Source organism: Aulonocara stuartgranti (genome assembly GCF_965226115.1).
Source record: "Aulonocara stuartgranti genome assembly, chromosome: 3".
NCBI classification, from domain to species: Eukaryota; Metazoa; Chordata; class Actinopteri; order Cichliformes; family Cichlidae; genus Aulonocara; species Aulonocara stuartgranti.
Window position 1 is genome coordinate 72,731,800 of NC_138941.1, and position 27,949 is coordinate 72,759,748.

The following is a 27,949-nucleotide window of genomic DNA, read 5'->3' on the forward strand; positions in this document are numbered from 1 at the left end:
TGTATTTCTGCTTTATTCTTTATTTTTCACAGGTTTAGTTTTTGGTCCAGTCCCAATGTGCAGCATAAGATCATTAATCAGTAAACCCTCACTGACTTAAATGACATCACCTAGCCAAGAGAGATTAAAAACATTAGATTCACACTGTATCCCATAACAACCATGTGTTTCTACACCTGTTTGGACCAGATCCACATCAGCCCAGAGATTTTCCCTATCTGTAGAAGGGAAAGTATTTACTGTTTACATCGTCAGTGTGGTTAATGCAAATGTCATTATAATCAGGCTTAAAATGTCAGAAAAGTGGTGCTATGTGTGTTTTATTCTTTGATTTGAATTTTATTAAATCTTGCACATTCCAGTTATATTTAAATAAATAACATCATTTGCAAGGCATTTGATGACATCCAATGTAATATGTGTTTTAGATATGTAAATTTACACATACATGTCATTTTAATCATGAAAAATATAAAAATTTCCCTAAATAATGATTTCCTTAATTAGTTACTTGCAACAGGGTTTTCTGTGTCTCCCAACATAACCTTAAGAGTATGGCAACAATATCAGGTTATGGACTAACTCTCCAAGTCCAGGTTGGGTCGTGCAGGCAGACTCCATCCTTTTGGGGTGGTGCTCTGCATTTCCCGCTCACAGTCAGTCCACCTGTAACTCATCAGCCTCACCAACAACAGTCTTTGCAAGATTATCTGCCATCATAGTGCGATAAGTAGGCTAAGCCAAGTTTCCTTGTATTACCTTTTATGCTATAACCTTTCTCTTCCTCTGCTTCCACTCACCTGTTTCTAGTGATGGGCAAGGCAAGACTTTGTGAAATGCTGAAAAATTCGAAGCATTTGTGCCAGAATCGTATTGAGGTTGAAACAACCTGAAACCATCTCCACAGTGATGCCTGCTGGACACTTTGGCATCGCCACATCTTGATGATGCTGTTCTGTGAAACAGTGACACAGACAAACCTGCAAAATTCAGAACTAATCTATTTATTATACTAGACTGTTAATAACTGTGATCATCACAGGTTTTATAGAAATCCTCAAACAAGGAAATAAAAATAATCAGACTGCTAAAGCCAGGAAGATGTAATTGTAGTGATCAGTGTGCTTCAGCAAACTTCCCCCTCTGTTAGCATTGGTGTTGCTTACAATAAATCAAATTATGAAGTCAAACATACAGAGGAAAGACTACTGTGTTTACTGCAACACAGATTTATAGATGTTTTTGGCCTCAGGCAAGGGAGTCACATGTTTCTGTAAAAGTCACTACAAGACACTGATTTCATGGTTCTATAGACTCTGATCTGTAACTAAGATTCCCCGGTAAACACTTTTACATCACAATTCATCTCACAGTAACTGAGTAAAAGCATTCAGACAAAATCCTCTCAGCTTATTACAATAAACTCATGAACATTAAAAAAAACAAACAGAAATACAACATTCCCACTCAAATAGTAATAAAAGCAAACTGTGGAGCATTTTACAACAATCACTTATTCAGATCTTCAGATAAATGACACCCTGATGATCCGAGGGTTGCAAGGAGGATGTTCTGCTTTGACCCTGAATAACTGATGAGATGCTGAAACAGTAACGACTCTCATGCAGCTGTTTGTGATCTATAATTATGTTAACATCAGGGCCGGGAGCTATTCTCGTTTGGATTCAGTTATAGCTTCAGTTTATGTTCTGCTCATTTCCAGAGAAGCTTTGATTGTTTTATTTTTTCATTATGGATTTGGAACAATTATACATTTGCTACTTATATTTATTTATTTTATTTTCTTCATGATCAAGGATCTTAAGGAACCGCCTGTCTGATCTGAACACGTTCCAGGCTTTCGCAAGAAGAAATGATCAAGTGATCAATTAAATGATCATTAGGCAAAAACTGTCACAAACATGGATTTACAAACTAATTGCATAATATGGTCCACTGATTTCTTGTGAACTTCTGTTTGCTTGATGTTTATGAGTGGCTTTCTTACATGTTTGCTTGGTTACATTTTCTTCCTCTTACTCTCTCCCACACCACACCTTGACCCACACATCAAAGTGTGAGTGTGCTGATGTTTAGGACCAATATACAGCACTGTCACTGAGGAGACATTACAAGTGTAAGTTTATCAGAAACATCAAGTCCCAAAGCAGAATTGTTAGCTTCTCTGAAACCTTCACGCCTTTCCATTAAATTGGGATGGTCAATTTTAAAGGGTTGGACTTTTAATACAGACTTGATGTCCTCATATTGGACACTATTTCAATTGGATTTTTCACTGTTGATCAAAGTTGCCATGTTGAATTTTTCAGAAGGAATCCATTGCTTTCCTCCTGGATTATTTTCTTTAACATGAAACACTGAGATAAACACATCTTCAGTGTCCGTCTCCTCGCCAGTCTCTTTCCTCCCAAAGATATGAAAAGCATTAGCTCGGAGTAGGTTAATTAGACAAGTATAACTGATGTTGTTTCAGTATTAGTCTGTGATTGTTATTATCATTTGATTCTCCTTTAGCTTTGCAACTGCTAAATTTCTTTAATAAATACCCTTCAAATAAAGTCTACATTAAATTATGTCCGCAACAAAAACAGCAGAGCGCACCACTGGATTATTTAGAGGAAACTCATCACCTGTGCTCATATTTGATATGTCTAGTAGGAAACAGAGAGCAGGGAGATTAGACAAACTTCACAGACTTACAGACACACTGATAGGTTTAGTATTTTAATGCTGTCAGTAAGAAAACTGCAGAATCATTACAGTTGAAGGCTGTTTAAAGGGAAAAAACTCAAATCTGAACTGATGGTTCCTCATTTGTCAGATGAAAATGTGTCTGACTGTGACATTAGCTCACTGGACTGCCTCTTCTGCTCCCTGAGAACCTCCCTCTTCAGCCAGCCATCCTTCAGCAGCACCAACACCGAGGTTACAGTCCACCAGGCCCCTGTTCTCCTAGAGAGACATGAGAGACATGACAGCACAGAGATCCATCTTTAGCAACAAAAACAACAACAAAAACAATAATAACAATAATAATGATGATGAAACGTATTTATAAAGCGCATTTCAAGATACCCAAGGACACTTTACAATAGGAGAAAACACATAATAGAAACATGACAAAATGAAGAACAATAAAACAAAGCACAAGATAGAATTAACAAAAAGTGGGTTTACAGTGAATATGCAGATATGAACAGATGGGTGTTGAGTTGAGGTATAAACTGGGGGAGAGAACCAATGTTTCTTATATCTGGGGTTAGAGAGTTCCACAGCCTGGGAGCAGAGCAGCTGAAAGCTCTGGTTCACATGGTGGTGAGGTGGAAAGAAGGCACAGAAATATAGAAGAAGAGGATAGAAGTGAGCAAGCAGAAAAGCTAGTGCTAATGAGTTTATCAGACTCTCAGATACTTATGTAGGAATTTCGACCTACTGTTCTTTACAGAATTGTTTGAGTGTACTGAGGTTTGTTGGTTTCTTTATGCCAACACAACATTTCAGTTAACTTGAGGTCTGGACTTAAATGACATCATGGATCACAGTGATTCTTACTTCTTACTTAGAAGTACATGTAAAAGTAAAAGTACTCAGTTACAATAAGGGTCTGAAATGCTCATCTGTCCAATTTAATCAGATTCAATAGAATTGTATTCATACAGCGGTAAATCAACAAACTCTAACATATTCAGTGAGCTGTAATGACACTTGGAGCAGCAGAATACAGCAGGTTACCCAGTCTGAACAAAAGATGGAACTCCAGAAAAGGAAAGTCACCCTAAAAGGGAAACAGAGATATGAGGAGAGCAGCAGGTGGTGAACAGACACTGAAAGCTAACTGATGAAACGGCTGGCCTTTAAAGTACACAAGGAGCTAATCAGAGAAGAAAACACTGAGGAGGGAAGGCCATCACTAAGGCAGGAGAGGATAAAGGCGGAGCTCATAGAATAATAAGCTGTCTGTAGTGCTGGGAGCTAGATCAGTCCCAGTAATGTGACGTATATTTAAAGGATCTAGCTAAGATGCAAAAACAGAAGCTATTATCAAAAAGCATGTTTGCTGGACTCAAGTCTGTCTGCTTCACCCACCTCTAGCTATACAATTGATGATGTCACAGATTGACATTGTGGAGGACTATAAATACCTTGGAGTACACATTGACAATAAACTGGACTGGGCTAAAAACACCACAGCACTTTACAGGAAGGGCCAGAGTCGTCTCTATTTTTTGAGGCGACTGAGGTCCTTCAACATCTGCCAGAAAATGCTGAGGATTTTCTATGAGTCTGTTGTGGCCAGTGCGATCCTCTATGCTGTTGCATGCTGGGGGAGCAGGCTGAGGGTCGCAGATGCCAACAGACTTAATAAACTGATCCGTAAGGCCAGCAATGTTGTGGGGATGGAGCTGGACTCCCTCAAGGTGGTGTCGGAGAGGCGGATGCTGTCCAAGATAAAGACAATGTTGGATAACACCTCCCACCCACTCCATGACATGTTGGTCAGTCACAGGAGCTCGTTCAGTGAGAGACTGAGATTACCGAAAAGCACCACTGAACGACACAGGAAATCATTCCTGCCTGTGGCCATCTCCCTGTACAATGCATCCACTTAACACACTGTTTGCTGCTACAACTACACATGTTTCTTTTCCAAATATTTATTTATAAGTGACTTATGTATGTATGTATGTATATATATGTATATATTGTACTATTCTTAGTTAGCGTATTGTCTGTCTTGTCTTAATGTTGGTTTAAAATGGAGCACTGTAACAAAAAATAATTTCCCCCAGGGATCAATAAAGTATTCTGATTCTGATTCTGATTCTGATTCTGATTGGCTTACCTGAACAGGTGAGCTCCATGACTGAACCAGTAGTAAATGATTCACTGGTGATGGTTGGTGACTGTAAACACCCCATCATAGAAAAATAAGAAGGTTCACAGAAAAATCTGAGAAGCCACATAGGTGTGTTTGAGGGCTCTCTCTTTTTTACAGAAACATCTGAGCCACAGTCCAGATGTTTGCAAAAAGCAGCTGGTTCCCTCAGGGTCCTGGCCATTGTATACACTGGTCTCCACTCTCCCAGTTTCATTTCCAGTGTACCTGCACAGCGACTGGCTCCTCCCACTAACCTGATAGGCTCTGGACAGAAAGCAGAGAGTCAGTAAAAAATGAAATGAGTTTGAAGCAAATCGAAGCTGCAGCTGCTCTTCTACCTGAGCAGGTGAGTCCAACAGCTTTGCCTGGTGAGCAGCTGCTTCTAGTAGAGTTTGAGCTCCTACAGTCCAGGAGAGTAGACTCGTGGCCTTCACACTGGAACTCTTTGCTCCACACTGGAGCCCCCATGTCTCCATGGAGTGCCCCCTGGAGGGCTGAGGGAGGCCCGCAGCCAAGCTCCCTACAGACCACCTCTGCATCCTGCTGGTCAAAATGATCTTCACACACGGAGGTCCAGCTCTGCTTGGACTGGTTAGACTGGTTGTAGTTGACCTCCAGTCTGCCTGAACACAGACTGGTCCCATTCAGCAGCCTCACAGAGTCTGAAGAGATCAGAGGAGATCAAATAGAGAGAGATCAGAGACAGCAGACACGAGAAGAAGAGGTCAGCAAACAACTTTTCACTGATTCAAACTTTCAGGTGTGAAAATCAGAGTTCGTCCAGTAAATCCAAACCAAACAGACCCAAAGACAACAGAAAAACAGCTTTAGAAGAAACAAAATATACAACTGAACAATGACAAATGTGCACAAATATGAAGAAGAACCTAAAGACTGAAGAAAAATTCCAGCTAAGAGATACCATCTAACAGGTCTTTTACTTGACTCAAGTCTTTGGGTGCTTTTCAAACCAGGGAGGGGTGGCCAGAGATGTATAAAAATGTGTGTGTGTGTGTGTGTGTGTGTGTGTGTGTGTGTGTGTGTGTGTGTGTTTTGACTGCAAGATAAAGAGAAAACTATAAAAACCTTTGTAATTAAAACCTTTGTGATCAAATTACGCCACATATTAAAATGTTATAATAATGTAATATTATAATGTTTCATATTTATCACATTTATTCATTTCACGTAGGAAACAAATTCTATTTTAAATCTGATACTTGCTGAAAATGCTGAAAACGTCACTGTGAATGTAAACATTAAGAATAAAAAAACCCTCCAACTTATTTTGAGTGCTTTTGATGAAACTAAGGTAGGTAGTTATACTTTTTGTGACATCTAATAGTGTTAGAGGACTTACTGAACAACCATTTTTGATTTGACAACATTGAGTTAAAAGTTTACTCTCTTTTTTTTAAAGTGCTCAAACAAATGGTTGATTATTCATTTCATGGTGCTAATGCTAATGTTAGCCTTAATGTTATTAAAATGTATTATGTTTCGCCAAATCAACCCACTGGGCCTGCTTTGTTCATCCATTACTGTTAATAAATGACATTAAGTGTTATCAGAGGAGTTAACAGTAGTAAATTTAGTAAAAGATCAAGATTAAACATGTAGACATCATAATTATAACAGCTGGTAAATCAATGTTACAAAGTTGCCAAAATTATAGTTTTATGTTTTACATTTTTAGATGGATGCTAAACAATTCTGTTGCTTAAAACAGCAGGTTCCTCTGGCTGGTTCATGAACCAGAAGCCACAATGGTCAAACTTCTCACCCAATCTCTAACGGAGAGGCCAGCCACCCTTCTGAACGAAGCTCATTTCTGCTTGTATCCGCGATCTCGTTCTTTTGGTCACTACCCACAGCTCGTGACCATAGGTGAGGGTAGGGACATTTCTTAACTTTCTGAAAGTGCATTTTGCACGTTTTTGCAAGTTCATCTACAGCTGTTATTACTCCTGTGCACTAGTGCATGGACTGATGTATAAATGTCTGGAAAATTTTTTTAAAGATTGCTGAATTCTAGGGTATGTTTTTAAGCATTTCCTTCCAGTTATGTATGTGCAGTTTCCTGTGTTTGCTGCAGACTGAGCAACGTTTTGTTGGCAGGTTTAAATGTCTGTCTTTTGGCCAAAGTTCTAATTGCCAGATTCGGATCCACACTTCCTTTCCTGATTCTCATTATGAGTTTTTCATATTTTACTTATTAAGTCATAGAAACTATGTGATACTGTCCAACAGAATAATAGAACAGGATTGCAGAGCTTCAGAAGTCGCCTTAGAATCTTTTGGTTCAAAATAGTTTAATTAATGTCCCTGGATATTAAATAATCCAGGGACTGTTGTCAGTATTTTCAATGCTGCGCTGCAAACAATAACTGTTAATTATTGTTTCAGCAAACTTCAATTGTTACCAAATACAGTCTAAACGAGCGTTTCTGCCACTGTGTAACTCAGTTCAACACAGTAACCTGAAGGGTCCATCCATTAGGACCCCATCATGATTTGGGCTCCGCCTCCAGACAGTTAACAATATCTTTACACTCACAAGAAGGATTTCTCTCCAAATGGAGACAGCTACTCACTACAGTGTAAAACTGTACCAGCACATTCAAAGGAGACAATCAGGTGTTAACGATGGCTTCTTTGTGTGCGCAGCTGAGTTCTGCTCACACTAGTTGTTGAATTTACGTGCAAAGAATTTGGTTTTGACTATTTTCTTGCACATTTGTTGTGACATAAATAACATTCTATAGACTCTGCATTATATTAGAGCCCACTGTGTAACTAGGTTCTAATAATATATTTTGGTCCTTAAACACTTATTTCAAAGTAAGCGTGGTGTTAACAAACTCCATCACCTGCACACAGTCTGTGCTCATATGTACAGGTATTTATCACAGCACTTTCTAAAACACTTCCACATCGGATACACCTTTTTCTTCATCTGCTCCGGGCACATTTATGGAAATGGAAGATCCTTTGTGATTGTTGAAAGGAAACAATTTCCATGTCAAAGAAGAAAAGAGGACATGAGGAAGGCCCAACAGTGTCTCCACTTCCTGAGAATCCTCAAAAAAATGGACCTGCTGATCGTCTTCTACAGCTACTCCATTGAAAGTGTGCTGACAACTGCATCTGTGTGTGGTTCTCCAGCAGCACCATGGCACAAAAAAAGCACTTCAGAGGGTCAAAAATCATTGGACACACCCCCCCCCCCCCCAACATATACTAATTCTATTTATCATGCACTTAATCTAATGTCTCTTTAATTATTACATTAAGATAGTGTGTTGTTGTCTTGTTGTGCTGTGTGTAGTGCCAACATGGCACCCGTTTTCACTGTACTATAGGTAAAACTGTGCAATGACAATAAAAAGTTAACTCTCATAAGTCAGCATGATGAAAAACACACTGTCTACTCTACCTCCTCATGTAACAAATGATGAAGTGATGTGGTTACCTGAGCATGTCAGATCCACAGTGGAGGAAGAGTTTACTGGTATTACAAACTCCCTCAGAGGAAATCTACTCCTAACAAAGTCATGTTGTATCCTCCACACAGGTCTGTCTGAGGACTTCCTGTGTTCTATAGCAAGAGCAGAGCCACAGTCCAGCTGTTTACAGGCAACTGCTGCTTCCCTCAGGGCCCAATTATCTCCATCCACTGGTCTCCACTCTCCCAGTTTCATTTCCAGTGTACCTGCACAGCGACTGGCTCCTCCCACTAACCTGATAGGCTCTGAACAGAAAGCAGAGAGTCATCAGTAAAAAATGAAGTGAGTTTGAAGCAAATCGAAGCTGCAGCTGCTCTTCTACCTGAGCAGGTGAGTCCAACAGCTTTGCCTGGTGAGCAGCTGCTTCTAGTAGAGTTTGAGCTCCTACAGTCCAGGAGAGTAGACTCGTGGCCTTCACACTGGAACTCTTTGCTCCACACTGGAGCCCCCATGTCTCCATGGAGTGCCCCCTGGAGGATTGAGGGAGGCCCGCAGCCAAGCTCCCTACAGACCACCTCTGCATCCTGCTGGTCAAAATGATCTTCACACACGGAGGTCCAGCTCTGCTTGGACTGATTAGACTGGTTGTAGTTGACCTCCAGTCTGCCTGAACACAGACTGGTCCCATTCAGCAGCCTCACAGAGTCTGAAGAGATCAGAGGAGATCAAATAGAGAGAGATCAGAGACAGCAGACACGAGAAGAAGAGGTCAGCAAACAACTTTTCACTGATTCAAAGTCTACGCAGCACAACCCCAACATCATTTCATCATTAACATCAGAACACACACATGTTACTGACACACACAGTTCACACTGATATGTGTCATCAAATGCAGACAAACTCCCGTTTGTCCCGTTTGGTTCTTTTGCCATCAGAATTATTGTCTAAAGGCAAAGAAAGATGCCCAACCGATTTACTTTATCAAATTGACCATCCCAGCCTTGCCGTAATGGTCTATTTGATTCACCTTTTATTGTTTATTTTATTTATTTTTTTTATTTTCACTTGCTAGATACGGGACAGACTTGAATGAGGAAAAGAAAAGGGAGAAAGGAAGAGGGGGAAAAACAGCTGAGAAGAGGGATGGGGGATAAAGGGCAAAAAAAACAAAAACCAACTAAATAAGCAGACAAAAAAAAATACATCTATCGATCACCTGGATCACCTGTTGAGAAAGAATAAAGAAAACAAGCAGAAGAGAACAAGAGTAATAGAATAAACAACATCACGATGATATATGGGAATATGACAGTAAATACTAAATATTAAACATTATTGTGCAGCACGTAAGATCAACAGAACACAGTGTGCTTTGAGGTAGGAGCCAAAAAGGGTGTAGTTTGTGTGTGTGATCACCCGTGTGTACACCTGTGAGCATGGACGCGCTTGTTTTTTTAAAAGGTTCCTTCATGTAACGATCTGCTAGAGGGTGTGGGGGGGCCACAGCCCCGTCCTCCAGGGCATGAAGCAGGTATGGAGGAGATCAAAACTCCAGACATCCAGAGGCCCCCAGAACACAAGAGACCAAGGAAGACCAACAGAGGGGCAGCCGCGCCACTGTCCCAGTAAGAGCTGAGGAGAGTCCCAGATGAGGGCTCACTCAGCAGCCGCGGAGCAGAAGCCAGGGGGAGTTGCAGTGACGCGCCCGTGAGCTCCGCCGGCAGCCAGCTGTGCCTGAGTGACCGAGCCCCAGGCCGAGAGGCCGGGGGCACCCCACCTCCGAAGTGGCCCAAGCGAGCCCCAGGCTCCAGGCCCCGACATGCCGCCACCAAGGAGTGAGCCGGTGTGTACCTGGACGCCAATCCCCGGACACAAAGAACCACCAACGCACCGACGTCTGAGGGCGTCTGCCACCGGTAGGGGAAGTGGTGGGGGGAGATAGGCCTCCAAACCTTGGAGGGCCCGAGATGTCCCCAGAGAGGTGGCGTCTGATACCCAACCTGACAAATAGACACAGACATACAGGCACACACAGACACAAACATCCATTCCCCCCCTCATGCTCTCATATGCACTTACTCCACACTCAACCAATGTGGAGACAGACATAGAGACACTGTACACACAATCACACTCCCCAAGCGTACTCTACCAACCGGGTCTAGGTACCCTTGCCCCTGGAGGGGGGAACTGCACCCAGACCCAGGTGGTGTTACCCTTTTCCCTGCGGTGGGGAGAGGCAGACCGCCCCGACTCCACAGCAGCAGGGAGGCCCCACACTCCAGACCCCAGTCGGACGGCCAACTCCTCCTCCTGGTCCCCCGCTCCAGCAGGTTGCAGAGAACGGGGGTGAGAGAAGACTCCAAGCCTCCCTCTGCCCACTCATATGTAGTGTTGATGCATGTGTGTTTTAAGGTGCATTTAAAACCCAGGAGGGCATGGAGCTACCTGCCAGAGAGCAGCAGGTAAGCGCATAGTCCCTCCTGATAGCCCTCAATGTCTACTTGTATTTAAAATTGAGAGGTGAGCAACGACGCCAGGGGTGAGGTGTACACCCTGATGGTCTTTTTGGAGTCCGTGTAGCGTGCCCACCCCCATGCAGACGAACTCCAAGACATTCACTGAGCTTTAATGACACTCAGAGCAGCAGAATACAGCAGGTTACCCAGTCTGAACAAAAGATGGAACTCCAGAAAGGGAAACTCACCTCGACAAGGAAACACAGAGGTATGAGGAGAGCAGAAAGTAGTGACAACACACTGAAAGCTAACTAAGTAAATGACTGGCCTTTCCTGTCTTAAGGCCCTTATATTATCAGAACTCTCCAAAAGAGCACTTGCATCCAGACTAGGGCATACTTGTGGCCTTTTCACTCACCATGTGTTTTACACCCCTGTAAAAGACCACGGCAGACCCGGGTGCAAATTCATGCTTTGCAGCATACTTTATTGACTCACACGGTTGCTGTTCACAATGCTCACAGAGCTGCAGCTCTCCCGCTGCCCGCTCAACATTATCACAACAACAACGCCAACCACAGGACCCAGTACAATATTTAATTCGGCGGGGCATGATTGCGGATGCCGTGCAGGTGGGTCCGCCTCTTCTGCACGTCACCGCAGGCCCCGCCACAACCCCATCTGCGTGTAATTATGAGACACCCCAAAAGGTTCATTCTGTTCATCTAAACCAGAGGTGTCGAACTCCAGGCCTCGAGGGCCAGTGTCCTGCAGGTTTTAGATATGACCCTGGGTCAACAGACGTGAATCAAATGATTAGTTCATTACCAGGCTCCTGGAGAACTTCAAGACATGTTGAGGCGGTAATTTAGCCATTTCAATCAGCAGTGTTGGATCAAGCACACATCTAAAACCTGCAGGACACCGGCACTCCAGGCATGGAGTTCAACACTTTCAGTGGAAGAAACATTTTGTCACTCATCGAACTGACTTCAATCTCAGCTGATGGATGAAGGCACTTGAGATTACATACCTGGATGGTTAAGCATGCATCAAGACATAATTATGAGATACTACTGTTCTATCAGAGGTTCTTCTTGTTAACAGGGAGTTTCTCCTTCCCTCTCTCACCAAGCACTTGCTCAGTTGATTGTCAGATCTTTTGGATTTTCTCTGTATTATTGTAAGGTCTTTACCTACAATATAAAGTGCCTTGAGGTATTTGGTGCTAAATAACTGAAACTAAATTGAAGGGGATTTAAATACACAAGCAGCTAATAAGAGAAAAAAAAAAACATTGGGCAGGAAAGACCATCACTAAAGCACGAAAGGTTAGCAATAGATGGAGCTCGGAGAATAATAGTTGTCTGTAGTGCTCAGAGCAAAGTCAGCCATGATTTTATGCATGATATGAATGTAAATTCAGTTTAACTCAGGGAGGTGCAGCCATCTACTGCAACCAGGTAGAGGTGAAGGTAGGAAGACAGGGCCGTAGACATGCTGTGGAAGAGAGCCAGAGATTAACATGAACAGACAAACGGGGTCTGTAGCTTTTCAACTATTTTTTACCAGGTTGTGTTATTGTCTGCAAGAAGCGCTGTGGAGTGTATTCAAAGGACCTGTATGAAGTGAGCTTGTTTCTTACTCACAGCTCTAATTACATGATGAAAATCCAGTCCAATATTATTTATAAAGCACTTTAAAATACCCAGCACAGGACCAAAGTGCTGTACAGAAAATAAGTTAAAAACAATAGAATGCAGAACAGAAAGAAGCAAAAATACATAAAAACTCAAAATAATCATGCACAAATATGAAAAGAAACTAAAGAGTTAAGTCAAGCCAAGATGCAGAAACAGGAGTAGTTATCAAACAGGACCTTTGCTGTCTGCTTCACCAACCTCTATCAATCATTAGATGATGTCACAGACTGGTGACATCATCTAATATCACCAGTCTGGCTTACCTGAACAGGTGAGCTCCAGAACCGAAGAAGCGTTCCACGACATTACACATCTTGGCAGATCATAATCAGGTCGACATTCAGCTATGAGTAGCCACAAAGATTGGTATGACACCTGTCTCTTTCGTAAAGAAACAGCAGAGCCACAGTTTAGATCTCGACAGAAAGCAGCTGCTGCCTCCATTTCAAAGTAGTCCACTACATCTCCACTAGTAGCTCGTCTCCATTCTCCCTGATGCTTCAGCTCCAGTGTGCCTGCACAGCGACTGGCTCCTCCCACCAACCTCATAAACTCTGAACAGAAAGCAGAGAGTTTCAGTAAGGAGGGGAAATTCCTCGTGGAATTTTCTAGTGAGTTTGATTTTGGTACTATTTTTTTTTCTGTTTACCTGTTGAATCGTGTTTTACTTCAGCCTGGAGTCCTGAGGAGAAAATGAGAGAAGAACCATCGTTTTGTGTTTTTTTTTTCTCTTGGCTGCGTCACCTGCCTCATGTGCAAATCTCAAAGCCTCTTAACTTTGTCTCAAAACCTCTTGGAAAAGTACAATAATATGAATATGACTCCCTATGAACAAGCACATGATGACAGTGGGGATGAAAAAGTCCCTCTTGGTAGGAAGAAACCTCCGTTGAATAGATAGTATGAAGAGAAAGCTTAATGGGACTCCCATTAAGTACTGTTAAATGAAAGCACATGGGACTAAAGAAAAACATAACTAGTAGTAGCAGTCTGTAAAGTCTTTTTATAGACTTTTTTGAATCGAGATTTAGTAATAAGACAATCAGTGACTCAAACAGTTATTGATCGCCCCTGTGTTTGCACAGTGGCATCAAAGCAGAATGTTCTCAGCCCCTGATACGTTATGTGCAGCAGGCCACCAGTTAAAGTGTAATTTTGCAGCGACAATGCATCAGTCAGGGGGGATTTCTTGCATCAGATCAGGAAACCTCCCCGTTTGAAAATCTAAATTTTGAATGACAGCAGCAGGTAAACGTAACTCAGGAATGTCAATGAAGCAGCTTCAGGATTTTTAAAATACTCCAGAAAGACAAAACAGGAATACAATGACCTGTTTAACCCTTTCAAAGGCACAAACTCTTCTAGTTTAAAGACTGTGGAATGCATACTACTAGATGTGGTAAACCGTTTGTAGGGTTTGGTACTGCAGTTGCACTTTCATTGGTATTTTATTGTTCTTTCAAATCACTTACTTACGACCCCAAAGTGACACAACAGTCAGCTCGGGGTCGTAAGTAAGTGATTTTTGGGTCGTATTCTTATTGGTTCCTGTTACATAAACCTACAAACTAAAGTAATTCTGCAGAAAGATGAAAACTGTGGCTCTTAAATGATTGCAGCAGAATAGTTAATAAAGTTTTAAAACATGTGAGGCTGCAGGTCAAAGTGACCGTAAACAGATTAAAAACTGACTTTTGTTTTTTGACGTCTGAACGAAGCTGTTCAAGTGTCACAGTGCAGTTTTTTCTTTCCTTCACTGATCCTTTTATATGATGCATGTGTGTGTCGTGTGATGTTAGTGTCCTACCTGAGCTCCACAGCATCAGCAGCAGCAGGGGATTAATGTCCATGTTGATATCTCTCTGCTCTGATCATCACATGTACTTTGCCTTTATACCTGCCACAGGAGGAGGCGGAGCTTCACGCCTCTCTGACTGTTTTCAATTAATCGGTGTCATCTCACATTGACCTTTTCCTGTCAGCCATGTTTCCGGTGTGAGCAGTGGATCAGATAGTTTTTATACTGGTGTCCACTCTCAGACCAGTTCACTCCCAGTTTGTCTCTGAATACAGGAGTCTGCTGCTGTGACTAGACTTCAGGCCAGAAGCTGCATATCTGGGCTGATCTGACTGGTGTTGGGATTAAATAATTTGCAGTGCCTTAATAATGATATGCTTTTTTTTATTAATAATTGTTATAACGTCAGATACTTTAGTATTAAGCGGACACAGCCCTGAAAAATAAAGGCATGAGACCATGTGTCCTTGGGGAGTAGAAAGCTGCAGACTCTCGCTCATGTTTGCCTGGGAAAATGTAGATAAGAGGGACCATCTCTAGTGGAAAGTTACTGAGACACTGTTGTTTAGACTGGAATGAGAGCTTCTGTAATGAGACTGTTGGGGGCGCACTACCATTTTGAGATCTGCGGCAGCGTGTCATGCAGGATGCACCTCCCTTCTAGAAGTAATAAAGTGTTAAATGGAGCAGTGTTTTGTCTTCCATCAGATGCCTCTGATGAATCAAAAGAACTCGGTGTACTGTTGATATTTACACTGGGAGGGGGAAAAGACCACCTATTGATCGATTCACAAATCTGCTGATGAAGCTATATGCGAGGGGTCAAAGGTTATAAAAGGCTTGTTTATTACAAACACACTACTATTAATTCTTTAAAAAAAAAAAAAAAACCCAATACAATAAGTTTACATACCCCTTCAAAATGCCTGGTTTTTGTAATGTTAAAAATCATTCAAAGCTTTTAATGTTTGCTGTAACTTATTAACTTCTATTACAAAACAAATCTTTTAGGGGGAGAATATTTCTTCAAAAGCACGCCATGCAGAAGAGATGCCTTTGTGATCTGATAGATTTTGAGTGTTTTGCAAGGAAGAGTGGGCAAATATTGCCCTGTCAAGATGTGCTGTGCTGACCACAACTCAAGAAGACTGAATGCTGTGATTAAATCAAAAACTGTGTGAACAAAGTATTAGTTTAAAGCTGTGTGCACTCACGCAACCCGCTTAGCCTACCTTTTTTAATTTTTTATGTTTTTACCCTTATGGTTTGTTTTTTAATTGACTGTACATGTTATAACTTACATTAACGGTGGGACAAGTTCTTTTTTATTTCTTGTATGTTGACTTTGACAAATGTAAATGTAAATGTACGTACAAATGTGTTGAAAAAGCCATAACAGCAGATTTAAATTATCACTTTGAGCAGTTTTTGCTTCTCATTTGCAAAGTTTGATAAATATGTGCTGGGGCACTTAACTACAAAATGTTGAAAACGTATTGGATTTGCATTTGGCGTGCTTTGATACATTACGTGTTTCTATTTTGGGAAACATACGGCAAAAAACCTTGCTATACAAAGTTTGTGTTGAATGAAAAATAAAATAAAATGTCGAATGAAAATATTGGGTAGTTTTGTCCACGATGAGCAGGTTAGTCTGCAGTAATGTGCTGAATTAAAGTCTTTGACTGGTGCACAGCGGCTGTGCTTTCATACTCAGTGTGAAGTTACATTGAGTGTACTGGAAATAAATTTGCATTTAAGGTGATGATGCTTAGATTTATTCAAAGAATTTCCACTTTGTGCCAACTGTCAGTGGCACTTTATGACCACTACAGTTTTGTTCTGTAAACCATAGCGTTTCAATAAGTGGACAGTCTTTTCAAGTTGCACTGCAGCTAGTCTCCCAGCAGATTCAGAATGTAGAAAACTCTCCTTGATGGTTCAATTATAAAAGGAACTAAGTCCAAATGAAATCTGCTCTTGTTTCGTAACACACTTCATCTCATCTACCACGATGCTGAAATATTCACAATTTTTTACATTCATAATGGACCATTTCTGCCAAACAACCAGAACCTGATTCTGAAATAGAAGGAAAATCTTATCAGATGGATCACCTCCACCTGTTCCTCCAATCTCCCTGGCACTGGCCCACCTCCCCTGCAGCTGAGCCATTGACCACACCTCCGCAGCAATATGCTAACATTATTTGATTATTGCATTAATATAGAACAAGGTTAAGTTAGCTTTGCACAACAGCTGGTAGAAACGTCCTCCAAAGACTTACGTTTTATTCAGAGCACCTTTCAGAGCCTGTATTTTTATGGCTGATGTATTGAGGGCAAATGTCATCTGAGGTTAACTCAGTAAATTCCCGGCATGGTGATAACAGAGGTTGCTTCACAGCAGTCATGGTCTTAACTATTCATGCTCGCGCGCGCATGCACGCACACACACACACAAAATTTAGCTGCGATCATGCAGATAAGAGCAGCATGGCAATTGTTTACTACTCAAACATGTAGAAGTCGGTCATGGAAAATTAGTATTGATTTTTAAATAACTGGACTTAAATAACAATTATTAATAGGAATTATAGTGGAGTATATTGCCTAATAAGTGTCTACATTTTCTGCTGCTTTTGTGGACTCTGAAATATTGAACTCCAGCTGTGAAAGCGTTGAGGACCTTTTGCACATCCTTCATTTAACCTGTACTGATATTTTGGACTATCGCTCCACTCAGGACTGTGCACGATAAGCTATTATCATAGCCATGGTTGAATAAACATACGCGCACCCTTAAACGTGATTGTAAAGAGGAGATGGAAATGAATTTATTTTATTTTCGGTTGCTACAAACGGGACAGACATGACTGGGGGATAGGACAGGGAGAAAGAATGAAAGAAAGAGAGGGAGAGAAAGAAAACCAAAGGGGAGAAGAGACGGTGAGAAGGGGGGAAGAGAGAAAAACAAACAAAACACCTGGATCACCTGTATGGAGAAATAAAAACAGAAGAGAAAGCAAGCCTCAAGACAACAATTCTGATGGCTATAGATCCAAACGGGACAAAAAAAAAGAAAAAAAAACAATCTGAAGAGACGCTGGGCCTCACATGATGTACATGTGGCCATCTTGGTGTAAGGCTAACCAGAGGCAGGAAGTAAAAGTAACTAAAAAAAGTAACAAAGTATCAGTAATTTGTTGTTGTACTTAAGTAGAATTCAGGTATTTTACTCCTTACTGTTTTAGATAGATTTCTGCCCTTTTATTTTTTTATAGCCTTTGATCTATCACAATTCTTGGTTCAACATTTTTGGGGGAAGTTTGTATTTCACACCACGGCGCGCCTTCAGACATCAAGCTTCTTTGAGTCTAAATGGAGGGAAAATAACATAAAAAAGTCTCCTGGTGAGTGACCTATACTTTTAATTGTGTGTAGTGCAATTATGTACAACTAATATAGTACAAATAATAATACAAGTATTACAGCATTTTTGGAACATAACTTAAAAGGATTGAGTCACTTTTTCTTTTTAGCAAAACTCAATATTTCTTTTTCACTTTTGTATTTTTTTTAATTACACAAAAATCAAAGATCTGGACATGAAAAAATTCAAGAAACATGTCAGAGAAAAGGTCAAAATTTTAAGGCAATCAATTGCTTCAGTACCCCACCAACCAATCTGTTCTGTTCAAAATTTTTTTGATTGAACAATCAGCTGAAAGGAGGAAAAATTGGGTCATAATTCGTACTGATAAGCTTATTTACAAGTACAAAATATTTATGACCACACTTTGAGCCCATAAGGCTGGTCTGACCAGCAACCCGACCTAAGGCTTCGCAGATGTCACGGCTGGATTGCCGGTGTGTTTAAGGTACGGACCCAAACAGCAGACACAGGACAACTGAACCGAAGTTAAACAAAAAGTGAGCCTTTATTGTGGCTGTTAAAATGAACATCAAAGCTTTTTTTTTTACAATGTTTATGTAATATTTCAAAAAAGAAAACCAATAAAAACAAAGACTAGAAGATACTTGGGGGCAAAATAGTTGAAGTTGATCAAAAATAATAAGTTGAACTATCTCAATCAGAATCAGAATCAGAATACTTTATTGATCCCTGGGGGAAATTATTTAAAATGAAGGAAAATAGATGATCTTGAATATAATTACAACATTTTAATTAATTAAAACAATTTTATTCAGCAGCATTGTTTTTTAAATTAAGTTTACATCGTTAATTTATTTAATGCCAGTACCAGTGTTTGTACCTTTATTGTCTGCAACACACCAGCCAGTTCTTTCCATTTACAGTCATAGTCACTATATTTAAAATCCCTACTCTCACCATCATACTGCCTTTCCTTTACACACATTCACCTATCCTCCTCCTGTGCCAGCACCAAGCTCATCAACAGCACTGGTGTTGGCAAGTGTTAACTCGGGGTGCTAACAATCCAGTATGGAAATGTAATTATTCTATCTGGGCTTAGGACTGGCAAGAGGGATAAACTGGCTGTTTTTCATGACAGTAATTCACAATAACTATTTGGTTCAATAGCTATCATAGAAATAGCTGTAAAAAAGAAAATAAATAAATAAAATACACCCAAATAAATAAATCAATAAATCCAATATTTATTTTTTTATATGTAACATAATTTAAAATGAATATAAGAATCATGGTATGGTGAGGCAAAGACTTTCTCTCTGTTCTTGTGGTTGATGTGTTAATGAATAGACATTTTTTTTAACTGTACATGTAATCTGATTACCTAAATCACTTCAGTGTTCCTTAGTGTGTTTAAAAGCTATATTTCAAATGTTGAAGATATTAATATTACTGACCTGAGAGCAGCAGGATGAACAGTGAACACCTTCCATCCATTCTTGGAATCTGTATAACAGATATAGTCATAATTATTATTGTACAACATTTTTATCACACATTTTTAACATTAAGGTTTCTTATCTCCAGTCTATTAAGTTTTTTAGTTAAGCTTACAGTAAAGCAGCTCATCTGATCATCTGCTGACTGGGGCTGACGTTTAACAAGGTCTTTATTTGATTGATCTCTTAATATATTTTACTGTCAAATGAGGACATCAGGAGGGAGTGAACTTTCTGTGGAAAGTGAAGACGTGTGGAGTTATGAAAATGGTATGGCAGGGCTCTAGAGTGCGACCAATTTGGTCGCAAATGCGACCAAATTTTTCAGTGGTGCGACTAAAAATAAATATTTGGTCGCACAGGTGCGACCAACTGTTCCGGTAACAAAAAAAAATCTCTGTAACTCTCCGTGTGGTCAACAACAGACACACATTATGCCCCTATCGTGGACTAAACCAATCAGAGATAGTCAGGGGCGGGACCTCTCTGATTGGCCGTGGTCCAGTTGAAAGTGCAGGTGGAAGAGAGAGGTGAGTAGCTTGAATAAAGCGATATCAATTCATTAACGGATTCCACACAAAGACCTAAACACGGAGCGGACCCAACACATCAGAATCAGCTTCGTCTTTCTCGGCTTTCTCACCCGACGGCCTGAACACGGACACGCTGTCGGAGCTTAGCGATTCTTCGGGTCCGCGCTGTGTTTACGTCTTTTTGCGCTGATTCTGAGCTGCAGGTTTTGCCTCTCTCCAACCAAAATTCACCGAGCCTGCAGCAAAAGAAGCAGCAAACTGCGCTTCACATTTGATCAATGTCGTCATGAATTCCCTCTGACTTTTGCTGTTTTGCTTCCACCACGATAAAAATCACACTTCCTGCACAGCTCTCTCTCTCTCTGTACTTCAGGAACAGTTTCCCGTCTCAAATCTGTTTTCTGCATTATTCATTCGCTTATTACCCACCAGTCTACCGTTGTTTACAGCGCTTTTTCTTTTTTCACTTAAATGACCTCGGACAAGAAAGCCTAATTTCTGCTGTTCAATACTGAAGAAATTTAAATTTCTTAAAATTATGCAAAATTGCAGAATATTTTTAAGGTTATCTGCTATAAAAAGCCAGACCAGGAAAATCTCCTTCATGTTTTCCTGTGTTTTATTCTCAGTTACTTTCACACAAAGGCATCTGCTGTGATTTTCACAATTCTGATGAAGTCTCATGTGTATCAGTACTGATAAATGATCAGAATTATAATATTTCTGACTGTCTGAGGCTAAATTGAATCAAATCAGGACTTTGAGAACCGGAATTGAATGGATTATAGAAATCAGTGATGATACTCAGCCCTAGTGAGCAGCCTAGGCCTGAGAGAAGTGGATGTACTGTAGCTGTGGGTAATAAGAAAAGATGAAAAGAACTATTGATAACTTTTTTGTTAAGTTAAGGCCTGATCTGTCTGAAATTCATAGCCAGTGCTCTGACACGGTGCCATCAATATTTGAATGCTGAAAAAGCACAGTGTATCCAGAAAACACATTATATGCTGCAGTAAATGCACTGCCCAAGTGTCCCCTCTCCCCACGGCCTTTCAGCAGCAGACAGCAGCAAACAGGTCGTCAGAGGAGGCCAAGATGATGATTAAGTTTTTAACATTTTCTACAATATTGACAAAGCACTTTAAGCACAAGTTTGTTAGTTAATAATTTAGAAATTAATATTGTCTGTATGGACTTCCCCCCCCAAAGAAAGTGCACATGTAAAACTGCGGTGTTAAGCGATGCGGTTGAAAAATTTGAGTGCGCCTAACTTTTGTGCCGGTACGCCTAAATTTTTAAAGTTAGGCGTACCGGTGCGCCCATGTCAAAAAGTTAGTCTAGAGCCCTGTATGGTAATAAAAATGTTTTAAGAAATGCTAATTAATAATATTATTGTATTCGTGTAGATAAGCAAATGCTATAAACACTTTTATCTAAACTATTGCAGTATTATGTTTAGTGCATTTTCTGAACTTTGATCAAAGGCAAAACCAGTTTATTGATTATCACCTTACCTTTTCTAATTCTGGCCTATCTGTAATTTTTAAAAAGGTAACAAGTGGACTTGCAGATGTTCTATAAAGCCAACAGGTTTTTTATGTCATTAAATGTTTTCGCAGTGGCACCAAAGCAAACTTTAAGCTTTTATTTAACGTGTTTCTATGATATATTGACCAATAAAGCATTCTATAATGCTCATGTTTCAAAGAGTTTTATTGACAATAAAACAACTACATGTAGTAGTGCTGCTCCGAAAACTAAATATAGTGGTATTATTGCCCATGTGTTCATATCATGGGCATGTGCTTCTCCAAAAGAAAACATATCTGGAAATGACGCACCTCTGGGCTTAAAGAAACACAAGCAAGGTTATCAAAGGTGAACCTACTTCACCAACATGCAAATCATTAGGGAAATCAAGCTGTTAAAGCAGGTAAAATCCTAAAAGCAAATAAGGTAGACGTGTTTCTAGGAACAGACAACAATGGTGTGAGTTGCAAGAAGTGGGGAAGGATTATGGAGTCTGTGCTTGTCATTTGTCTTTATGATTCAGGGCACCGTACAGTTTATTAGGGGGAATTCATTGTTTTCATCTTTATGTCTTGTTTTCAGCAGCAGCCAATGACTATGATTGTGCCAGAACACATTTGAATCAACACCTTGAGCATTTCAGATTTCACACAGGTGGTTAGTTGTTACACTCTGTAAATGGAATGAAGGTGAGTGTAATTGACCCTCTTTGTGCTGCATCTCCAAATCACATCACTGATTTGAGCTGACATAGCAACAAGCTGCAGCCACACTGAGGCTCTGTTTCAGCTTGTTTTGAAAGTTCAGACTTCAAAGTGTAAACCACTCATTACATTTTAATGACAGGCCACTAAAACCAGAGTTATGATTAAATATATATTTATATAAGAAATGTTTTTTTTTCTAAATACTATTGTTATACAGTAAGAGTAGCAGCAAAATAAAGAAGCATTTCCTAAGGACAGCACAAAACCAGTAACGAAAGAAAACCGCCACCTCTTTACAGTTGGGGGAAAATGTAACATGTTGACCAATAAAAAAAGGCAACACGTTGGATTTGGTTGTTTAGGGAGAGGGGAACGTTTTGGGAGTAACAGCAGAAAGAGAGAACGAGTGAGTGTTTTGTGTTTAATTTATATTTGTACTATACTAATAATATAATAATAATATTATATTGTACAATTTATACTTGTTCCAAGCAAGCACCGAGTGCGCAACGGCGTAATGGGAAATTCAGAGACACTCGCGGATTCTTCAACTGACCGCGGCACACCTGCACCAGGGTAAACCTCCACCTACTCCAGTCCTGCTTTACAGGTGAAAATAGAGCAACAGGACCGCTAGTCTGTGACTTTATTTATTTTCTGCTGTGTTTTACTTGCATCTATTTAAAAGACTGAGTGTAAACACAAAAAAAATATTTTATTTTATATGCTGGAATGTGCAGAAAATAAGTTTAAATGTTAAACTAATTTATTCAAGTCAGAGAATGTTGCATATAATTACATTTTTTCTTGATGCATAAAGTTAAAAGATTAAAACTGATAAAACAAGTTTTAAAAAGGGACCTTTCCATTTGATTACATTTTGTATGATGGATTATATAAGACCAAGACAGACTTTTAATTCATTTGAAAGCCTGGTGCTTAACATTGTCCAAGAGGGCGCTGCTCTTGTGGCGACCAGCAGGTTGTCTCTGTCTGTTAGTGTCAGTGTCTTAACTTATTTTTTACTTTTTTATTCTTTTATTTTATCTTATTTTTCTTTTTTTTTTGCCTGAGGAAATCCTACAGCATCGGCTTGTGTTTTGTGGAACTTCATTTGTTGAAGATGGGTTTTTTATTTTGCTTGGTTTTATTGGCAATCCTGACGGTTGTTTGGAGTCAGTGCTACTCCCATACAATTTCATACTCACGGGAGTTTCTTCTGGATCTTCGGTGGACAGGCCCGTCTTTGGACTCTTTTCACCCTCCAGTGTTTTCCAGCTCTGGATTATCCAGTAATCACAGGGCCACTTTTATTTTTAACAGAGTCAAAGCAAGGAAGCGGGGTAAGAAGGGAGGCCTACGTCAGCGATTGCGGAAGCAAATACGGTACAACCGTATTCCTTTACCATCAATAATTCTGGCTAATGTGCAGTCTCTGAGGAGTAAATTAGATGATCTGCATTTGAATGTTGCACATTTACGTGACTACAGGGATGCATGTCTAATGGCATTCACAGAGACTTGGCTCAAGGATTCTGACCCTGATTGTTCTCTGGAACTAAATGGCTTCGGGGTTCCCATACGCTTGGATCGAGACCCCGGAGCTACCCAGAAATCGCAAGGAGGAGGGGTGTGTTTGTATATAAATCAGAAATGGTGTAAAAACGTGACCGTTCGCAGACAAGTGTGTCTGCCTGACATTGAGCTCCTCTCTGTGTCTTTGAGGCCGTTTGATCTGCCGAGGGAATTCCCACAGATCAACGTCACCGTCGTTTACATCCACCCCAAAGCGAATCCTAAGAATGCGACTGACACCATCTCCAATGCCATCCACTCTCTACAATCTCTCTCTCCTGAAGCCCCTAATATTGTTCTTGGGGACTTTAATCGCTGCGACTTGAAGAAAACACTGAGCAGTTTTTATCAGTATGTGCACTGTCCCACTCGCTTCAATAAGACTCTGGATTTATGTTATGGCTCTATAAAAGGTGCGTATACATCTGTGGCTGGCCCCGCTCTCGGATCCTCGGATCACGACACGGTGCATCTTCTGCCAGTCTATAAGACTGTACTGAGAAGAGAGAAAGTGAGGAAACACCGTATAAAGGTGTGATGCCTCTTTAGCCCTGCAGGGCTGCTTTGACTGTACAGACTGGTCGGTGTTTACTGAATCATGTAGAGACATTAATGAACTCACTGACGTTGTCTGCGGATATATATCCTTCTGTAGAGACACGATTATTCCCTCAAAGGTTGTGCATTCTTTCCCTAATAACAAACCATGGTCCTCTAAAGTTCTTATGAGGCTGATTCACGAAAGGAATAAAGCTTTTACTGAAGGGAATACCTTGAAAGTCAGAGAAATTAGGAAGGAGATTAGATCAGAAATTAAAAAAGCTAAAATAAAATACAAGGATAAGGTAGAGGCGGAGATGGGTAGCAATAACTTAAGGGTGGCTTGGGCTGGCATGAAACATATGACTGGTCACTGTCTCAGTGACTGTAATAAGATAAGTCTCCCTGGTTTTAGTTCAGACTTTCAGTTAGCCAATGAGCTGAACAGATTTTATTCGAGATTTAATGCTAATATTCCAAGGAATACACTTGATTCCTTAACAGAGAGCACCAGAGGCCCCCCAGCTTTGTTCTTTGATGAAAGAAGGGTGGGAAATCTTTTTAAAATGAGTAAGACTAATAAAAGTCCAGGTCCTGATAATATATGTGGCCAGGTGCTTAGAACATGCGCTGAGCAATTATGTGGTATTTTTTTATCACATCTTTCTTTTATCTCTTCAGCAACAGAAGGTTCCAGAGGTATGGAAAAAATCAATTATTTCTCCAGTTGCTAAGACCACAAAACCTACATCATTAAATGATTTTAGGCCTGTCGCTCTAACATCTTTAGTGATGAAGTCCTTCGAAAAACTTGTCAGGAAGGAGATCCTGCAGCAAGTAGAGAAGCTGATAGATCCACTACAATTTGCATACAGGCCTTGTAGAGGTGTGGATGATGCAGTGGTCACTCTGTTGAACTTCCTTTATCGCCATCTTGATGGCGCCAAAGCTCATGCTCGGCTTTTATTTATCGATTTTTCTTCAGCTTTTAATACTATCCAGCCACATCTTTTAGTGGACAAGCTTCTTAACCAATTTAAACTTAATTTTAATCTCGTTGGTTGGATCTTAGACTTCTTAACTGATAGATCACAGTGTGTGAGAATAAACGGCTGTTTTTCCAAACAGCTGAACTCTTCCACTGGCTCACCACAAGGTTGTTGTCTCTCTCCTCGCATCTTGCTGCTACAGTGAAAAAGGCTCAACAAAGACTGTACTTTTTAAGGAGGTTGAGAGGTTTTAAGGTTTCATCTGAAATGATGACTCTCTTTTATAAAAGTTTTATTGAATCTGTTTTAACTTTCTGTATCATTGCTTGGTACGGTATTATGTCCATGGATAATAAGACCAGACTTAACAATCTGGTTAAAGTGGCGGGCAAGATTTCAGGGAGGTCTCAGGTCCAGCTTGTGGACTTTTATAACAGGCAGGTGCTGAGGAAGGTAACCTCTGTCCTGTTGTGTTCAGATCATCCTCTCTTTAACGATTTTCAACTGCTTCCATCAGGTCATCGTTATAAAATGACTGCAGTGAAGACAAAGCGACATAAATTGTCGTTTGTACCTAGTGCTATTATCTTAATTAACAACACTAAATTGTAAGTGTTGTTGCCATTGCACATTGCACTTTTTCCGATGGATAATCTAGGTTGTTTTATCAGGCTTATATTATATTATATTATATTTTTATTGAGTGTACGTGATGTGTTGGTTGTATGTTTGTTGTTCGTTTTGACATACTGCGAATCAATTTCCCGTCAGGGACAATAAAGTTACCATTGACCATTGACCATTGACCAGCTGTGAAACTCAGAAACCAGTCTTACTTGTTATCATCTATCGTCCACCTGGGCCTTACACAGAGTTTCTGTCTGATTTCTCAGATTTTATATCTAATTTAGTTCTGAGCTCAGATAAAATAATTATTGTGGGTGATTTTAACATCCATGTAGATGCTAAAAATGACAGCCTCAACATGGCATTTAATCTGTTATTAGACTCAATTGGTTTCACTCAAAATGTAAAAGAACCCACCCACCACTTTAATCACACTCTAGATCTTGTTTTAACATATGGCATCGAAACTGAACATTTAACAGTGTTTCCTGAAAACCCTCTCCTGTCTGATCATTTCCTGATAACATTTACATTTACAATAATTGATTACACAGCGGTGGAGAGTAGACTTTATCACAGTGGATGTCTTTCTGAAAGCGCTGTAACTAAGTTTAAGAATATAATCCACCCACTGTTATCATCTTCAATGCCCTGTATCATCATAGAGCAGAGCAGCTATCTGAATGCTACCCCAACAGAGGTCGATTATCTTGTTAATAATTTCACCTCCTCACTACGTACGACTCTGGATACTGTAGCTCCAGTGAAAACTAAGGCCTCAAATCAGAAGTACCTGACTCCGTGGTATAATTCTCAAACACGTACCCTAAAGCAGATGACTCGTAATCTGGAGAGGAAATGGCGTGTCACAAATTTAGAGGATCATCGTTTAGCCTGGAGAAATAGTTTGCTGATTTATAAGAAAGCCCTCCGCAAAGCCAGAACATCTTACTATTCATCACTGATTGAAGAAAATAAGAACAACCCCAGGTTTCTCTTCAGCTCTGTAGCCAGGCTGGGAAAAAGTCAGAGCTCTTTTGAGCCAACCATCCCTTTAACGTTAACTAGTTGACTTCATGAACTTCTCATTATTCTAATGAGCTCATCAGGGGGAATTATTAGATTATAATATTATTTTATGCCATGTTATACCCCTAATTAAAGATTGTGAATTATTATGTAGTTTTAGTTTGCATTATTCTCCTGAATTAGAAGAAGCTGATAACTATTGCATTTGTTAAACTGATTTGCATTACACTTCTGATTTAGTGTGAATGAATGATATTGTTTTATGATGCATTATACTGCTGAGTTATAAGAAATACTGTTCGCAGAAAGTCATCGCCTTATTTGTCTGATTAGAAGAGAACGGAACATGCTGGAGTTTTCTGCCCCATCTCAGCAGGAGCAGATAAACAGGGAGCCAAGGTCGTAGCTTAGGCGCCGTGTGAGAAAAAGCATGTGAATGTTTAGGCTTTTATGATAAGGTGGGGGCCACTAGAGGCTATAAGAGTTTGATCAATGCTCCACCATTTTGAGATCTGATGCTGTCTGCGTACGGTGTCCATCTCCCACGCGTGTGATCATTAAAATCATTGTTTGACTCAACCCGGCCGGACCAGTGTTGTTATTGTGGTTTTTCCTCTTGTATCCATCCCCAATATTTGAATCCGTAACAGTTTGGGGGCTCGTCCTGTGGTATTGGGGTGGAAGTTGGAGGTTTGGACGGTCCGAGGTTGTCGAACGGACAGGCACAAGCCAGTGGTCTGACGTGAGTGGGCATAAGCCGGCTTATACAAAGGTAAGGCACTACCTGTTGAATTATTTCCAAAATGTTCCAAATTGGACATGATTAAATTAAAGTCTACTCACTGAAATTACCGGTAGATGTCTGTTTTGATTTTGATCCTATTTGAAGTCCTGCCATTAATTAATTCTTCAATTTTAATTATGATCAACCTATATCTAATAATTGGCTATGTACCACAGGCCTTCAAGCTGGCTGTAGTTAAACCTTTACTCAAAAAGCCATCTCTAGACCCAGCAGTCTTAGCTAATTATAGGCCAATCTCCAACCTTCCTTTCATATCAAAAATCCTTGAAAGAGTAGTTGTCAAACAGCTAACAGATCATCTGCAGAGAAATGGTTTATTTGAAGAGTTTCAGTCAGGTTTCAGAGCTCATCACAGCACAGGAACAGCTTTAGTGAAGGTTACAAATGATCTTCTTATGGCCTCTGACAGT

The 27,949-nt window shown here is 40.3% G+C and overlaps 1 protein-coding gene across 2 annotated transcripts; it reads right to left on the reverse strand.

Annotated features, from left to right (window-relative positions):
• Positions 1-2,729: 2,729 nt before the first annotated feature.
• Positions 2,730-14,407, reverse strand: LOC309703545 (scavenger receptor cysteine-rich type 1 protein M130-like). 2 transcript variants are annotated; one of them, XM_082528451.1, is made up of 8 exons: positions 14,319-14,407; positions 13,161-13,193; positions 12,775-13,065; positions 8,729-9,052; positions 8,373-8,651; positions 5,239-5,562; positions 4,865-5,164; positions 2,730-2,973 (listed from the first exon to the last, which is right to left on the reverse strand). In XM_082528451.1, exons 1-8 carry the CDS (start codon positions 14,359-14,361, stop codon positions 2,948-2,950), a joined length of 1,620 nt encoding a protein of 539 aa, XP_082384577.1. In that variant the 5' UTR covers positions 14,362-14,407; the 3' UTR covers positions 2,730-2,947. The 2 variants fall into 2 exon arrangements, with proteins under 2 accessions (XP_082384577.1, XP_082384576.1); XM_082528450.1 differs by lacking the exon at positions 2,730-2,973 and having other exon boundaries at positions 4,183-5,164.
• Positions 14,408-27,949: the final 13,542 nt, after the last annotated feature.

Excerpts from the sequence above, each read along its gene's own strand:
- LOC309703545 (XM_082528450.1), bottom strand. The coding sequence starts at position 14,361 with ATGGACATTAATCCCCTGCTGCTGCTGATGCTGTGGAGCTCAG. Across the intron at positions 13,194-14,318 it reads GCTGATGCTGTGGAGCTCAG|GACTCCAGGCTGAAGTAAAA; the intron begins GTAGGACACTAA and ends TTTTCTCCTCAG. Across the intron at positions 5,563-8,372 it reads TGTGGATCTGACATGCTCAG|ACTCTGTGAGGCTGCTGAAT; the intron begins GTAACCACATCA and ends TGATCTCTTCAG.